This window comes from Silene latifolia, chromosome 9, assembly GCF_048544455.1.
Source record: "Silene latifolia isolate original U9 population chromosome 9, ASM4854445v1, whole genome shotgun sequence".
Lineage (NCBI taxonomy): Eukaryota > Viridiplantae > Streptophyta > Magnoliopsida > Caryophyllales > Caryophyllaceae > Silene > Silene latifolia.
This window is the reverse complement of record NC_133534.1, coordinates 194,705,865-194,719,781: the sequence shown is the minus strand read 5'-3', so window position 1 is coordinate 194,719,781 and position 13,917 is coordinate 194,705,865. Positions and strand designations below refer to the sequence as shown.

At 34.3% G+C, this 13,917-nt stretch overlaps 1 protein-coding gene across 1 annotated transcript; it reads right to left on the bottom strand.

The window, feature by feature from the left end:
- Nucleotides 1–11,801: 11,801 nt before the first annotated feature.
- Nucleotides 11,802–13,023, bottom strand: LOC141598432 (uncharacterized). Its single transcript, XM_074418170.1, has 5 exons — nt 12,898–13,023; nt 12,700–12,807; nt 12,529–12,601; nt 12,339–12,437; nt 11,802–12,130 (listed from the first exon to the last, which is right to left on the bottom strand). Exons 2-5 carry the CDS (start codon nt 12,795–12,797, stop codon nt 12,047–12,049), a joined length of 354 nt encoding a protein of 117 aa, XP_074274271.1. The 5' UTR covers nt 12,798–12,807; nt 12,898–13,023; the 3' UTR covers nt 11,802–12,046.
- Nucleotides 13,024–13,917: the final 894 nt, after the last annotated feature.

Genomic DNA, 13,917 nt, shown 5'->3' with positions numbered 1-13,917 from the left:
GCTTCTAAAAGCTCAACTTCCTACAAAATGTGACAAAACATGCAAAGACAACTAGAATCCAATATTAGCTCATAAAATAACTAAGGTTAGTGCAATAATCATATGAATTTGAGCTAAAATATGGGGTAAAAGTATATATAAAAAGAACACATCGAACTCCCCCAAGCTAAACTCTTGCTTGTCCCTAAGCAAGAAACCATATCCCATCAATTGCAAAATCCCAAAACATGGGCATAAGGAATAATGCAAACATGGATGAGATTTACATGACGGCGTAGCAAGAAAGATTTTGAACGAACCTTTAAACTCTTGCATGATCTTTTGACTAATGGACTCTCACGGTGCACTCAAACTCATTTGTATGTGAAAGGACATTTTGTGTGAAAACACTCACCTATCCTCGACTCATGAGAATGTGTCCGCAATCTAATATAGTAATAATTTCAAAACTACAAGTCAAAACATTCAAATGCAAGCATGAAAAAGAAGCCATATGGGTAAGAAGAAGGCAAATAAGTAATGGGTAAGAAAGGGGAATAAATGTTTTATGGTATGTAGAGCTAAGTCAACTAGTAACAACCATATTCAAGGATGCTCAATTCCCAAAACAATTCCCAAAACTATTCCCAAAAATTCCGATACAAATCATAAGAATGCTCTCCAAAATATACGAATAAGACATGAGAACTTCTTGCATCAACTTCTTCTTCTTCTTTTTCAATTCAAATCATACTTTTTTTTTTTCATTTCATGCTTTTTTCTCTCATATTTTTTTCAATTCATTTTGTTCAACATTTTAATTTTTTCATTTTTTTTCCTCTCTTTTTTTTTCTTCTTTCATTTTTTTCTCTTTTCTCATTTCTTCTTCAAGAGTATTAAGACCAAGCTCACAATGCTATTTCAAGATAAAATAAATCCCAAATGAGAGCCCAAACACAACCAATCAAAGCTACTAGCTTAACAAGGTAGGTAATTTTTATATGTAGCTAGGGATAAATTTTGTGAAGGGGTTAAAAAAGGCAAATTTAATCATGTGAATAGCTCCAAAATGCTAACAACAAATTAATGCATGCTTATAAAGAGATAAAATCAAGACCATACTTGTGCGTTTTGATGAAACACACACCATAAGGAGACCTACACTCACCTAAGAGAGACCGGATATTGATGCATCGGTCCAAAAAGGTGACCCAGGTACTCATGACCATAGGACCACCACACGGTCGTAGAGTTGCTCAGATACCATTTATAACAACCCGACCAAACACAATCGTAACACAACCCCGATAAGATGAGATGTGTACCTTTGGGCCATTATTTGTTCTCACTTAAGCCCAAAAGCACAAAGCCTTGTTACTAAGTGGTGGGTGGCATCCTTTATAAACATATCATAAGCTCCTCACTTTCCCGACGTGGGACAACTTTACTCTAAATTGGTAGGTAGCATCCTTTATAAACATATCATAAGCTCCTCACTTTCTCGATGTGGGACAACTTTACTTTCAATACCTTGGGGTGTTATAATAACCAGTTAAAGTTGAACCAAGAAAAGAAATGTGAAGTGACCTACACCTAGCAAACGAGTCAATCATGTCGGATTCGAGTCAGGTCAATTTGGGTTCAGATTTGCATGAATTTGGGTCGGGTCGAGTTGGGTCATTTGCAGGTAGGTTGTACTCAAGTTATTTGAGGATAACGGCCAGTTTGCGTTAATAAACATTCGAGTTGGGTTAATATAACTCGGGTTTCAAGTATAAGGTTTGTGTAATACCCCGTACTTTGAGACTTGGTCAAAGGTTAGTCAAACGGTAAAAAATGTGAAAAGTATTTTATAAAATTATATTATTAATTCATATTATTATTTTACGGAATTAAGTTATGAGACGAAAATGAAAATAATAAATAATATGAGATGGGAAGATATTTCTAGTGACGGTATTAGGATAATAATAATAGTAATAATAATAATTATAATAATACGTAATATAATTGGTAGTAATACCTAATATAATATAGTTTCCTAATACCCTTCTGAAGAGTCTATCGATCTGAAATACTCAAGAGGGGGGGGGGGGTGAATTGAGGATTAAAAACTTTGACCTATTTTTCGATTGTAAGTGTATAATTAATTATTTAAAATTTATTGATTAAACTTTAACTAATTAACCAATTTACGAGTTAAAACAATGTAAATAAACGAAAGAGAAAGAGAGACACACGGATTTTTGAAGTGGTTCAGTTTCACAAATCGAAACCTACGTCCACTATTCTCGGTTAATAAATTTAGTACCTTTCTACGGATTACAAATTTACTAACCCAACTCGTACAACTAACCCTAGTTGTAACTCAAGTGAGTATCGTTAAATACTCGAGTGACTAACTTACGCTAATAAGAAAACACTAATGATTCTACTAAAATTTCACGTTAATGAACGAGTAAGAAATCGATTAAGCACTATTATCTTATAACGATAACGAAAGAACGAATGCACAAGTTTATAAACACACGACCTTTTTCGAAAATTGCAAAACGGTTTTCTTGTTTGAAACACACGATTTTTGCTTTCTTAAAATAAATCAAAGTTATGCTCAAAGGTCTTGCTTTCAAATGTAGCAAAGAGTAGAGTATTTATAGCAAAAGAGGAAGCAAGGCTCACAGTTTCATGAAACCCTAGATGGCCGAATAATAGGATATGTAAATAGAATAATATCTTATTATTTTTATCCATAAAATCTTAGGAAAAGATATAAGTCGTTAATAGATTATCTTATCATATATTCACCTAATATTCTTTCCTTAATGCTAGATATGCCGAATGACAATAAGGAAAAAATCATATCAACTTTCCTTATTTTATTTAAGCAATCTCTTAGAAAAGATATAAGATATAAGATAATTCAATCAAATATATACTTAATATATTTTCCTTAAATCTTAAGATGGCCGAAATATATGATATGTAAACAAATCATATCGTATTATTTCTATCCTTAAAATCTTAAGAAAAGATAGTGAATAACTAAAAGATAACTTTATGAATTATTCTTCTATTATCTTTTCCTTAAATCTTAAGATATGATAAGAGTTTTCCATAATAAAAATATCTTATCATGTTAAATATATAAGATATGTTAAGATAATTCTAGAGAATAAAACCTTAACAATACTTAACTTATATTATTAGGTTTACACGAGAGTCCACATGGCTCATAGGCCTTGTTTTTCGTGAAAACCCTAGCTTGACATTAGGTTAGATTTAGGGTTTAAGAGTGTGTAGTATTAGAAACCCTAATTAGTAATATGACTCAACTCAAAAGTTGATTCAACATAATTACTAATTATAAGTTTTAAATAAAACCACACTCAATATGAATATAAGCTTCCTTGTAAAATAAACACTTCTACTAAAAACATTTAAAAGAATAAAACAGTTTTCTAAAAATAATTTAAAAACTATTTTTGTCGTGCATAATATAAACTTCACGTCTCAATGTTATAGTAAAAGAGCTATAACATTGAGCTCTTATATAAGTAATGTTATGGTTGTGAAGCTATAACTTTACCAATCTAAGAAGTGCAATCTCACGTTACCATTACGAGATAATCATCTACACTATTCTAATCTTCTTAGGAGATCTTCGAATGTAAGCTTCTTCATTATTCAAGCTTGATTAATCTTTGAATGATCGTCATCTTCTCATGAATGCTTGAATAATACTTTAATATCTTGTAATGTCTTGATCCTTGACTGAGGGCTTGATCATAATATGTTCTTGTATACTTCCATCACAATTCTTTAATGCTTGCGATTCATACGTCTAATCTAAAAGGACAAAACAAACAATTAAGCGCAACGAGTATATAGAATATAAAGCACTCTTGACATCATCAAAACATAAAAATATATATCTATATGGTTCAACACCTTCTGTATGACATTTTCTAATACTTTTCTATAAGACTACCTTATTATTATATTATTATTTTAGTTTCCTATTGCTTTTCCTAATTTCCTAAAAGTTTTCATTATGATTATATATACCCAACTCAATCTTTCCACCATCACTTTTATTATTCAACATAAACTCAAACAAAACTTAGAGAGAAAAGAAGGAAAAGGGAATTGGGCAATCAATATAAGGATTTTGCACCTACTTTCATCGGATTCAATCTTATATTTTGTAAGTCATTTTTCATCTTTCTAAGATTCAATTGTTCATCTTAAAGACTTAAATTATAGTAGGATTATGGTAGAAGTTGTGCTTAACTACATAAACATTAGGTTAAACTGAAGGAAAAGTAGATTCATATACATACGAACATATTCAAATATGTTATAATTAATTTGTCATAAAATTAAAACGGATTTTATGCATGCAAATAATAATAAAATAGAGGAGAAATCATGTCCTTACATTGATGGATTTCGGTTATTAGGGCACAAAAGAGATCACCTTTCTCTTTTGATCTTGAGCTTTCCCTTATGGATGAACAAGATCTAAGTATAAGATCTCTCCCCAAGCTTTATACCCAAGGCTTCTCTTAATTTAATTAATATTACAAAATACTAGTATAATATTAATCAAGGTAGAAAATTGAACCAAAACTTTTATAAAACACTTATATGTTTCGGTTTTTATGAGAGAAGAAGAGGAGGAAATTTCTTCTCTCTAGAACTTATGTTTTTGGATGATAAGTAGAATGAATAATAATACATAACACTTAGTATATTATTAGGTAAAATTATAAGAAAAACAATGATGAGTTTTTCTTCCCAAAACCGTGTAAGAGGAGGAATAAAGGGAAGCCAATGCATGGACTTGTTTGTCTTCACAATGCACCATAGGCTTGCATGGCTACTAAAGCAAAACAATCATTATGTTTAGCTACTAATTAAATAATTAATTAGCTTAATCCTCTTCCTATATTTCGGTCCATTTGGTAATATGGAATCCATATTATATTTGTCAATTGTCAATATGTCACATGTCATATGTGACATAAATTTGTTATGTAATTTTTAACATATTAAAAATCAACGTATTAATAAAAAATATGTCACATACAAAAATCGACTTAGTAATTATAAAATTACTTGTGCCAAAATATTTTACCATTTATAAATTACAACTGATTGTATTTATAACAATTCATTCAATTTAATTGTTACATTAAACAATTATTTCATCCGAGTAATGATACAATTCAATTACTCAGACCGTATCTTATTTAATCACATTTCAATATGATACGTAAATTTTACTTCCAAAATCGTCCGTCAATTTTCAAGTAATTTAATTAACTCGCAACATTATACGATTAATTAAATAATCAATTAAGAGTATTGCCCTTTAGGTATGACCTAGGGGTCAATCGATCACCACCGTCTCACGACGAAGAATGTCAAACTCTAGTCAGCCAATCATTACCGATATATGTTGACCAGTTGACAGTAACAATATTACTTCCCAATTGTATTCATTTTAATGAGACTTAAACATGTGATCATCATGATCAATAGTCGTGATCGCATTATTGTCGGAGGACACATATTCCAACAATCTCCCACTTGTCCTCGACAAGTGTGCGTCACCAATTCTCTTGTCCTATTACTATCTCCCACTCAATGCAAGGTGTCTTTCAGGTCGTACTTGCAAGTGATCATATCGAGAGTGGTTTCCTCGATCCGGAGAATAACGATTGACCGGATTTATCCACTCTGGATACCTTCCGAGCGTGGCCACGCATTTCCAATTCATTACTCCTCGAGTGGCCCCGAGATATTGTTATAACCCTGACTAGGGGTGGACAATTCCTATCGCACTCATTCCCTTCGACTAGCCACACCATCATAACCCAAAATATGCCCATTTGACCCCATTTACGAAGGTCGTAGTAACACAAATCAAAGTTAATCTGAAACTGTGCCATCTTAGGTGAATAGCCTTTAGTCAAAAGAATCGACTCATTTTGAATACTATAGTAGCTCTCACCACGACCAGGCTATATAAATTTGCCAGAACTCTATAAGCGGTCATTAGGCCCGACAAAAAGTTCCTAACAATCTGCCTATGTGATCGACTAGTCATCTCACATGACTCTATGGCACTTGAACTTGCCATCAATCGCATCACACTCTAGTCACTTCGAGACGTCACCTCATATAAGTAACTATGGGCAAAAACAATGTTAATCCATGTTCACTTTAACGGGGTTCAATTGTCTCTACAACCCGTTTGGATATAACAATGTACAAAGTGAGTTAATAATAACTCAAACGACAAATGTCGACATCACACTCGGGTAGTCAATATCATATTATAACCTTGTGATGTATATCATAAGTGTAAACACTTATTGATTGCAATAGAAGTTTAACATCCCATGTGTCCATGTGTTCAAACTTCTTACACTTGCATTTTCCTTCACATTCATGTTCTCTCTCATAGCATGAATCTTACCAAGTACACATCAAGGTTCCTGACCTTGGTTTCGGTTCTTTAACTTGAAAGAACTTTCTTATCGACTATCACATAATGAACGAATTTGTGATGAATAATATAACTTGTACTGATCAAGTATTTCATCCACACACAATGCACTAGGTATATGTTTTGTAGAATCTTGTAACAATTGACAAGATTATTTAGCTTAGCACTTCTCACAAGTCCTAGCTTAACTAGGAAAGATTATTTTTGAATAACCTCTTATTCAACCAAGCATCTTTCAAAACTTCTCATTTCTCTTTCAAGGCTTGAAAGAATTGGGATTCTCATAAATCCTCATATGTGCTCGGATTTTCTACAATATGTGCAACTTCTTATCACATAATGGAGTATTCCGTCAAACACCGAAATCGCTCATCGGATTCTTCTTGAGAATACATGACGTTTCTATTATGGCTTACCATCCATCATCATGCTCTTATGCATATGATTCATAATTGGACATGTACATGATTATTCTAATGGCGGAAACATTAGTTACTAATAATCATGAGATCAACCGTTCTTAGGTTCAATGATCTACCATGACTGCTAATGGTAATCCCATTTTCATTCATATGAATAACCTATGTATATGTTGACACGATGTGTATCTCTTGATACTAATCCAACATCCCTCGATGTAGTTGGATTCATCATTGTCCATTTTCATCCAGAATTGAAAACTCAAAAGCTTCTTTATGAAAGAAGGTATTTGCTCGTCATTCTTTAATGAGTGATGAGTTTTAAACATTCAAGGATGATAGCTCCCACCAAATTCTATGTCTTCACATGAGATTTTCCTAACTCCCACTCAATTCAACACATTTCGAAATTGACTTCTCAATCGAAAATTTTTATTCAAGAATTTAAATATAAATTGCTTTGCCAAGTAACTAGGATAAAACCATATATGCTCCCATCATATCCTTTCAAAATACCAATTTTGAAGTGGTCTCATCTCAACCTTACGGAAAAGATTTTAAATCTCCAACATACTCATGTCATAATGATGTGTAGCAATGTCATTATTCAAGTATAAACAATATCTAGAATACGTCCTTCACAAATACCCTTTTGGAAGGAGGTTTAACCATTTCATAGGGAGGTTAAGCAATGACATTTGCGTGGTTGAAACTTTGGCCATTGAAGATATCGGTATATCAATTTTGCAACTCGATCATAACTAGTATGTTACTTTGATTCATTTAGGCTCTTAAGTAAATCTCATGGTTTAAACTATTGGTCAAATTGTTTCATAAACTCAGTCAAAAACTTGTTGAGACTTTACATTAGTCATTTTATTCCAAAACTTCTTTTGGTCTCATCTATTCGGCATACTATGTAAATAGATATACCTTTATTCAAATCATTCTCTCTTGCGTAGATCTTCATTTACACAAGTACACAATTTTAATCTTTGTCTTGTGTGTTGTGTCCTCATTTTTCTCCCACTCTATCTTTAGAATACTAAACATTCAAAGATAGCATATGAGACACAAATTAATGATGTTGATTTATAAGGAGAACTACCTCATAGGTAGACTAATTGTTATTGAATTCATATGAGTACTTGGTGATTGACATACCTTTAAGAGAGTTCATAGACTCAGAATCACTTTATAAATGATCATACACAAGCCTTAAGCATGTGGACATATAATGAAACCCGTCATTATAATTGTCTATTAGATCACCTTTAAGTGAATAATCTTATGTTTCAAAACGCAAGCATTTAAAGATGAAATTTTAGAACATAAAGGATAAATGATAAAACGGGTGACTTGGGTTGCAAACCAAGTCACCATCATCCAAAATACAAACCATTATCCAAAATACCTGATCGGAGCCATTTGGTGTTCACAATTAAACATATGTGGTCGTTGGTCAATGGTCGATACAAAACACAATTTATACTTCACAAACAACTCTACAATTAGTAAAGAGGCAAGTAAAGGTCGGATCCCAAGGGACGGGTATTGAAATGAAGATTCTATTGTAACTAGCGGTGTCTAGGGGTGTCACAAATTGGGTTGATGTAGAAGGTCACTAAACTAAAATAACAATGAAAATAAACTAGCAAGATAAATGAAATAAGGGGTGTAAACAATTGATTAAAAGCACTAGGGTGTCATGGGTTCATAGGGGATTCATGGGATATGATCATACAAACATGTTCTCAAATTATAAGCAAGCAATTATTGTTGTGATGGATCGAGTTGGGTTATGTCTTACAATCCTAGGAAAGTTTGGGTCCCGGAGCCGAATCTCTTGGATTGTACAACACCTACAAGTCGACTTAATCTTCCCTACTCAACACATGCATGGTCTAACAAGACTCGAGTTGGGTTATGTCTTACAAGTCAAGTTGAAAGGATAGAAGATGATAGTAAATGCAAGGATTCATAGGCTTAGCATTTCATCAAATATAACATGTGCATGTATTAAGATCAAAACAAGCAAGCAAATAAGATATGAAAGCATATTAATTTAAGCATGAATCATTTCCCATGTTGGTTTCCCCTAATCACCCATTAAACCCTAGCTAAGAGACTACTCACTCATTATCATATTGATCATGCTAGAAAGGTTGTCAATCATACTAACATAATGAAACATGATGAATAAATGAAAGTAATTAGCAATAATTAAAAAGGGATTAAGAGATTATACCTACTAATGATTCCAATAATAAAGATGCAAAGAATAATAGAAGAACTTGATGATTGATGGAAGGTTGTCAATCTCCCAATAAACCCAATAATCTTCTAATTACCCAAAATAAATGAAGAACAAGAGAGAGATTCAAGAACTAAAACTTGGATTAAAACTAGATTAATATTTGATTACAATATTGAAGAGAGATTTGATTGATATTAACTACTCTAAATATTGATAAGAAGAACATGCTCCTCTAATTAGACTAATGGGGTATTTATAGTGAAAATTAGGGAGGATGCATTAGGGTTAACTAAGGGCTAAACTAGTAATTACACTTTTTAAGTTGAGCAAGGAGCCTCCGGGATTATCCGAGAGAAGGGCTTCTCCATTTCGTAGCTAGAAGAACGAAACTGTGCTGTGCTGTGATCCGTGCGGCTGGGAGTCGGGACGGCCGGATCTGGGGTGGACGATCCGAGCGGATCAAGAAACAAGACGCTCGGACTGGGCATGGGGAATCCGAGCGGATTCCTGGTGAGGACGCTCGGACTGGCGAGGACGGACGGATTCTCTACAATCCGTTCGGATTGTAGTTCAAAGAACTTTCCTTCTTCTTTTTCTTCCCTTTTCTTCACGAATTCCTTGGGGATTTCCTTGGGGACTCAAGGATCCTTTTCTCAACAATGCTCTTCTACTATGCTATGTACAAAGGCCTTCTAGTCTTGTTTCTCCTTGATGCTTGGTCATTGAATACGATCAATTTAGCCTCGTTTTGCCATGAAAATGCAAGATTCTTACTCCTTTCCTACCAAGGGATCAAAACCTCAAAGAATATGCAAAACAAAGAACTAAAGATAAGAAATGACCCAAATAGGCACTAAAAAGCATGGAAACAATGGTAATTCGGGGGCTAAATATGCGCTAATTATGGTCACATCAAATATCCCCAAACCGAACCTTTGCTCGTCCCGAGTAAAGAGGTGACAAAGACTAGGACCAATACTAACCTAACCTAATAATAATAGCCGATATGAGACAATTAGCGGGTCTCACTCCGCCCCTTCAACTCACAACAAGACAACCATGAGGTAGGATGCCTTCTTGCAAGGCAAGGTGGGTCTTGCCAAAATGGCGACACATCCAAACATTAAGCACACAAAAACACATAATGGATGCATCTACAAAAAGAATAGCCACTTTCCTCATCTAAGTGGCGGAAATTATCTACAAGGGAAGCAATTCAAGGGTACACAATCCTTCATAGATGCAATTTGTTCAAACTACTAAGCCTAGAAGGATACCAATAAATCACCTCCAAAATGTGTCAAGCTAGGGTACCTTTGTCCTCAATCGTTAAATGCTTTTGTCAAGAGTAGACTTCCTATGGTGTTAGAAACACTGGAGGATCGCGGAATTCCCCCTCTTGCCTAGACAAGAAGAAGGGTCGTCCCCTCTCTACCATGCACAAAAATGGATACGATGGATAAAGGGATCGATAGTATTTGAGTTTCATTTGGGAGTTTGCTTTTGTTTTTGTTTTTCCCCCCAATTTCTTGTGGCATATAACATTTGAGAATACTTTCTTTGCCATTTCTTTTGATTTTTGGCATTTCAATACTTGACAACTTTTTTGCATTTCTTTTTGAACATTTTCAAAGTCACCCCAATTAGTAACGAGGGTGCCTTGTATTTGAAGCTTAGGAGTCTATTTTTGCTCCTTTTTTCATTTGATGCATTTTGCAAACTTTTTCTTTTCTTTTTTTCATTTCATTGAACTCAAATTGATTTCTTTTTGTGCCCATTCCCTTTGATGACAAAAATGTATGGTAGAACATGGATGAATGATGGAAGTATGCATGGTTTCAAGGGTCACCTTGGAATAAACGGTAGCCAAGGAGTTATCACACCACAAGGTACTCTTGACTCGGCCTTAAACCATGGGTCAAAGGATACTAGCATGACACATCCTAGGGTGTTTTACAAGCATTCTAACAAGCAAAGTCTTAAGAATAAAAAGCATCTACTAGGGCCTATATACACTTGTCAAGTTTCCCAAGTAGACGGTTTCGCAAAATTTTTCTAACATGCAACTACATGCCATGATGCAACTAACATATAAACATCCTAATGCAAATGATTCTACCAACACTACTACAAGAACCCTTTACTACATCGGAGTTTTAGGGTCATGGACATGGGATAGTGCTCCGATGTAGAGTTCGGTCATGTCCTTATGGTAGTAATGCACATCGGATTTACAACCGATGTCCATTTTTGGATGGACATCGGATTTCTTATATATCCCATGTCAATTATTGTTGATACACATCAGATTTTACTCATAATCCCATGTCCTTTACTTGGATGGACATCGAATTTCTTATATATCCCATGTCCATTATTATTGATACACATCAGATTTTACTCATAATCCCATGTCCTTTACAATCTTGTACATCAGTTACTTTCCAAATCCGATGTCCTTTAGTACCCATACACATCAGAGTTTTTCCAAAACTTCATGTGTTTTAGAAACAGTTTACATCCAATTTCCTGCTGAACCGATGTCCATTATTTTGTCAATTTTTAAAAAAAAAAAATTGGAAATGGTACTTCTAATGCAAATGAACTGTTAATCCAAAACAGAGGCCATTCATAAATGGCAAACCATATTCCATTCATAGATGGCTTACCCAAATTGGAGGCCATTCAACCAAACATATCAAATTCATACCAAATTTTGACAAACGTTGTTCGTCATACATTGTTTGAATTCAAGCAGCTAATTTAAACAATCCAACAAAGGTTTCGTAATACGTTTCTTACGACAACAAAACATGGCCTTCAAGATCCCGAGACAAACAGAGTTTTCAGAATCAAACTAATAGATTACTACTACAACTAGGCATTCAGAAAATAGTTCGCCCACAAGTCCCGAACTTCATCGATTTCATCTTGTGAATATGCCATTTTGTCTTGAAAAACCTGAAAATCATGCACATGACGACGTCTTATATAATACCACAAATACTAAAACAGCTGAAGCTCAATAATGGGATTTTATGGTAGTAAAACTTGGCAAGGCGACAACAAGCAGGCCATCATAGGCTATCATAGTTATTGTTGATCGTGCAAGGGGTAAACATTACTTGAAAACATTATACAAGAGTTTTAAAATTTCGGGTAATCTGACCTCATCGATAGCTTTCGTCGGGTCTGAACGAGTCACAATTTCCAGCATGTACCTCATTATGTAGTACGCGCATTCTGTATCACCTTCTTGACGAGCACACTAAAACAGCATGTCGGCAAATTAAAGCAACCATTTTTTGCTATTTAAACGTAATAAAACAAGTAGACATCTGATATAGTAATGAACTTACATTAATTTTCAGCCATTGCGGTGTTTGAGAACTCTTTCTTGCCCCACCGTTGTAGCCGTACACTCGTATAGCTCTATATAAGGTTTCCAATAAATAATTGTCGTGAATATAGTTCGAAATGGACATTCAAATAACATTGTGCATGCATAATAACTATCAAGTTCAACTTACGTATTAATGTAGGTTCTTAACTTTGAAGGCACTGAATTTCCCGTTGAATCAAACCAAAGTACTTGATTACGATCAACAACGTCAAATACAAGGAGCATCCAATGATCCCTGTGAATAATTTGTAATTTATTACATAATAATCAATAATCAAACTGTTGATACATTTTTTAATACGAGGCGGTAAGGCTGAGTACTTACTTAGCACCATATGGAGCGAAGTAAATTTTTTTTTCAAGGCTTGCATCCTTGTAGAGATAAGTGTTATTGCATCATCTTGAGCATGGCCTAATAATGAAGTCACTTCTGGACATAAGAACCCATACGTTTTGATGTCACAGACGCTAAACAAGTACCTATAACAATAAACATACAAGTATAACCAAAATTGTAAGATAAAATCAATGACCAATGTCAAACTAAATATATGAGATGCAATTTTAAATCCGGAGTCATTACATACCCAAGAAAAGTCTGAATGACTGGAAGGGAAAGCTTCTCCATGTTCAATAGTGCGATAATGTCGTCCTTGGCTAGGCGCGCAGTTCGCTTAGATCCTAAGACATCCTCGGTCAAGTAGACATCGATTACTTGAGTATCGCCCATCATACTGACTACCTTGGACATTAATCGTCTGGACTCAAATTTTTGGTCCAAAAGAGTTTTCAAGTTGTTGTTTGATCTTGCCGTGGACTGATCAATTGTTCTACTCTTACCACTTTCTACCTTTTTTGACTTAGGACTCTCAATTGTCTTTCGCTTTTTGCATTTTGAGTTTTTGTCGACTTTGCCTCTGTCTCTCTCGCCTCACGTTTCTTCCGAGATTCCCGAAGAAAAATGGAGAAGCTATAATTACCACTTTCATATCTTTGAAATACTTATGCAATTTTCAATTAAGTATGACTTTCATACCTGGCAACAGCAAAAGTGATTAAATTCTTCGGCCAAAGAAGAAATGAACCAATTGCATCACCAACAGTAGCAAAATCATCAGTTGGTACAGGTAATGGTATGTCGTCCATATCTTCCATGATAACGTAAACGCATACCCTTAAATTTTCTACTCCAATTGGTTTACCGTGACATACTGATGCCTTCTCAGTGGTCTTGAATACTCGTCCATTTGCCACCTTCTTCAAGTCAGCATTATCTTGCACAGATAGCTCGCACTCAAATCCCTGAGGAACAATAATGGACAAACAAATGAGCATTACTACAATA

What these genes read in the sequence shown, in the direction of transcription:
- LOC141598432 (XM_074418170.1), bottom strand. Translation starts at nt 12,797, where the DNA reads ATGCTCCTTGTATTTGACGTTGTTGATCGTAATCAAGTACTTTGGTTT. An exon ending in CGCAATGGCTGAAAATTAAT is followed by an intron (nt 12,438 to 12,528) that starts GTAAGTTCATTA and finishes ATGCTGTTTTAG; the next exon opens with TGTGCTCGTCAAGAAGGTGA. An exon ending in CGACGAAAGCTATCGATGAG is followed by an intron (nt 12,131 to 12,338) that starts GTCAGATTACCC and finishes CATGATTTTCAG; the next exon opens with GTTTTTCAAGACAAAATGGC.